Source organism: Echinops telfairi, unplaced genomic scaffold (assembly GCF_000313985.2).
Source record: "Echinops telfairi isolate 266 unplaced genomic scaffold, ASM31398v2 ScPeMD7_2010;HRSCAF=2546, whole genome shotgun sequence".
Classification (NCBI taxonomy): domain Eukaryota; kingdom Metazoa; phylum Chordata; class Mammalia; order Afrosoricida; family Tenrecidae; genus Echinops; species Echinops telfairi.
In genome coordinates, this window is record NW_022105908.1 from 18,579,420 (window position 1) to 18,583,597 (window position 4,178).

General features: G+C 47.5%; 1 protein-coding gene across 1 annotated transcript in view; it reads left to right on the top strand.

Moving 5' to 3' along the window:
- The window catches only part of PIK3R6 (phosphoinositide-3-kinase regulatory subunit 6), a 44,672-nt gene that overhangs the window by 22,089 nt on the left and 18,405 nt on the right, over positions 1-4,178 (top strand). Inside the window, exon 9 of the mRNA XM_013007335.3 lies at positions 2,517-2,627. Within this exon, the coding sequence (XP_012862789.3) occupies positions 2,517-2,627 (111 nt within the window). The remainder of the gene's footprint in view (positions 1-2,516; positions 2,628-4,178) is intronic.

Here is a 4,178-nt window from a genome sequence, read left to right on the forward strand (position 1 = left end):
TACAAGAGGATACACTATATTAAAGATATATTATTATATATTATATTGTATATTAAAGATATATGATATATATCTTTATAAGATATAAGATATATATGATATTTACAAGATATAAGAAATATATATATATATCTTTAGGAGAAAGAGGAGGCTTTCTTCTCCCTCTAAGAGTGAGAATCTTCTGGGAAACCCACTCTGGCAGTTCCGCCTTCTTTCCAGGCTTGTGAGGAACTGGCATCAACTTGACAGCTGGTTTTTAATATCTTTCCCCTAAACAAACCAAATTTACTGACATTCACCCGATGCTGACTGATAGCCACCCGATAGCCCAGAGGATAATTGCCCCTGAGACGCTCTGACTGTAACTCTTTAAGGGAGTAGAAAGCCCCGTCGATCTCCCAAGGAGCAGCTGGTGGTTTTGAACTGCTGGCCTTGGGGTGAGCATCTCAACATGTAACCATGTGCCACCAGGGCTCCTTTGTAACATGGTCCCACGGTCCAGCATATGTTGGTGCTGTTGTTAAGTGCTGTCCAGTCGATTCTGCCTAGCAGCCACGTATTCTTTATGATTCTCACCTGTCACAGGCTTCCTCCACGCCAATACTCAGTACGTACTCACCTACACTGTATTCTCACCCTTTCATCGTTCTGAATTTTCCGTTTGAATCATTGACCCACCTGCAATTAATTTCTGTGTTTCGTGGAAAGGGGTGTGTGCGTGTTTGGGTTGGGACAAGCGTTTAACCAGTTGTCCTAAAACTGCTTATTACGTCAGCCATCTTGCTCCATCCATTTGAATGCCACTTTTGGCACGTCTTACATGCTGACCGATTCTTGCGTTCATCTCTAGATAGCAGCTACTTTTGTCTAGTTGCCCTGTTCATTCCTTCGCAAATTAACGTGATCGTCCTTTCTGGCCGAGTAAGCCCACCTCACTGTTCTTTTTGTTGCTGTTGGTCCCCCAATACTTTCAAGGCTATGCATGTGTATCCCACTTTCCAGATAAGTTCTAGAATCTCATTTACAGGCTGGGGTGCTGTTCATGTGTGTACCCACATTGGAGTTTTAATTAAAGTCTGGAGGAGAATGAGGGTTCTTTGCACCGAAAAGGGACCGCTCTTCATTGATTAAAGTCGTCTTGTATAGCCCTGACCAGACTCCCTGCCATCAAGTCCTTGCTGACTCACAAGGATCCCTGTGGGTTTCCAGGACTGCTACTGTGATTATGGGAGTCGAAAGCCCAGTCTTTCTCCCAAGCAGCTGCTGGTGGTTTTGAACTGCTGACCACACGGGTCACAGCCAAAGCGTAACCATCACCTATACTTGTGCCCATTTCTTCCTAAATCTGTTCCTCGTGTCTGACCTTTTTTCTCCTTGTGAGTGGTAATTCACTCCTATCATGTTTGGTTCGTACGTATTGCCAGTCGGTTTATGACATACATGTTTATAGTTCAGCTTGTCACCTTTCTAAGCTCTCCCTGTGGCTTTATTGCATGCTTCCTTCCCATGGCTTCTTATATTTCGAGTCAAACAAAGTGTTATGGGGGCCTATTTTCGGGATGGTGGCGTGCGTATCTGTGTATACCTGGCAGACACTTGAGCTGGGTAGGGAAATGCCTTGCCCTCAGAACGTGACATATATTTATAAGAGGAGGCTCTGGAGCAGGCCTCGTTTGTGTCCTTTGTTGGTTTTTTCCAACAGGATTCATATGCAGGACTTGAGGTTGATGCTCCTTCCCCGCATAATGAACAGTGTGAGCGGCCTTTATGCCTACTCCAAAGCAGTTTCCACAAAAAGAGACCAGGAACATTTTAAGCAATGGCAGCACTATTGGAATAAATTTATCATCCCTCGGTGTGACCTTTCTGAGCCATATTGCAATAGAGCCGGTGTGAGCGTCAGAAAGGGGAGTACAGGATTGGGTGTGAATTGGGTAGGCTACATAAACTCAAGATTTCATTCCAACTGTTGTGTTCGCTTATGCTTTATAATCATAGAGTTGAGGGAGGCTGAGGGGATGAGGCACTAGTCCCTTCCCAGCCACATGCAAATAGTAATTAGTTTATTATTCCGTTCAGAGACCACCAGAGCTGAAAGAGACTTCCTCTCATCTTGTTCAACCTCTCTTTTTCCCGAAACTCGGGCTTTGAAGAGTTGAGTAACTTGTCCAAGGTCCTCGGTCTAGTGAGTAGCTAGAACAAACCTAGGACCCAGTTCCGGCTCTTTCATCGTGAGTGGCATGTTCAAGCGTCTTGTCTTTTTCAAAGGCCCTGGCACAGGATTTAGCATGTACACAGACACTCGGTATTTATTTGTAGAATTGAATCAGGAAGATGAGGCTCTGGGTGGGAGGAGGTAGAAGCGAGGTGGGAGGAAAGACTTGGAGTTTCTGAAGGACCAGCTGGATTAGTGCACTCCAGGGGAGAATGTTGGGAGTTTGGGGGTTTCTCCCATAAGAGCATGCACCTTCCGCATGGAGAGAGCTGACGGAAGACCTTCTCTGCCTCACTTTCAGCCTCCTTGCTGGGATACATCCCAGACTGTGGACCCCTTCATCCTCGATGCCATGACCTACTATATCCGCATGGGCACCCAGCCCATCTATTTCCAGATCTACACTGTCAAGGTAAGCTTCCTACCGGGGTTATCTGCAGTGCCATGACAGCCCGTGGGATCCCAGGACCCTGCAACCTAAATATGTTGGCCCTGAGGAAGCATAGCTACCAGGGTACAAGTAATAAACGGACCCAAGCACTCTTGGATATTAATTATTATCTTCTTAATCTCTGGATGAGTCATATAAATGTTGCTTTCTAAGATCTCAAATCCAAGCAGAAGTAGATTTTCTCAGTGTGGAAAAGTGTGTTTAATCCTTGATCCCATGGGGTTGGCCACTGTGGGGAATTAGAAATCAGGAACTGGTTGGTATGGGAGTCATCATTGGGAATTGCCGTGTTTCTGAACTCCCAAAACTCTGCCCAGCCTCTGATCACACACTCTTGTCCCTCCACGGCTCTCCCCCCACCACACTCCTCATCCGCTCCTGGATACCTCCAGGGCCTTCCATGTTCCCACTGCCCCTCATCCCTGTCTCCTGTCTTCCATTTCTACCTGGGCATCTGCTCATCTGCACCACGCTCCCCCTTAATTCTTCATCTCCCCTTACATCCCTTCCCTATCGTTTTCTCAAGCCCAGATCAGTGCTACCGTGCACCTTTCCCTTTGAGAAACCTGCGCTTTTGAGCAGCACCTGGGTGGGGGCTGGGGGAGGTCCAATCCAACACCCTGGGTCTTGGCCTCTCTGCACCCGCAGCTGGGCCCACAGTACCCTCTTGGCAAAGCCCTTTAACCTCTGGCAAACCAGCTGGTACAGCCTCCACCCTCCTTCTCAAGCTGGAGCCCTCCAGCCACTGCTCTCCACTAGGTCGCTGCGGGGACCAGGAGGTCATGAGATCTTTCCACACTGCCTGGCCCGGCCTCCAAGGGCATCCACACCCATCCCCCAGCTTTGCCTGCTACAAAGCCCTTCCTTCATCGGTGCCCCTGACCAATCTGCTGCCACCTCCTGCTGGACTTCACCCCTTCCGTCTGTCTTCCTAGCCGGCAGCGGTTTCAATTGTCTTCCTCGGTGCAGAGACACAGCGGCTTGGGAGGGGAGAGCCCCAGGGTGAAGCGTTCTTCAGCTCTCAGTCTGTTACCTTCTACCGTACATTGAAGTTCCACACCCTAGCTAGCCTTAAATGGAGGCAGCGACTTTAGCTTTAAAAAAAAAAAAGTTAGTTAGTTGTTTACTTATTTTCCTCCTCCTTCCATTCCCTCCCTACCGTCCCCAGATGTCTGCATACCTTCCAGTATCTGCTTCCGTTGGTCTGAAAGCCAATTTCCCTTTTCTCGGTGTGTGTGTTGGTTTTGGTTTGTTTTTGTACAGTTTTTAATTATTTTGTCATTTTTAATCGTTTCATTAGGGGCTCATACAACTCTTATCACAATCCATACACACATCCATTGTGTAAAGCACATTTGTACATTCACTGCCCTCATCATTCTCAAAACGTTTGCTCTCCACTTAAGCCCCCGGCATCAGGTCCTCATTTTCCCCTCCCTCCCCGCTCCCCCCTCCCTCATGAGCCTTTGATAGTTTATAAATTGGTATTTTGTCATATCTTGCCCTGTCCGA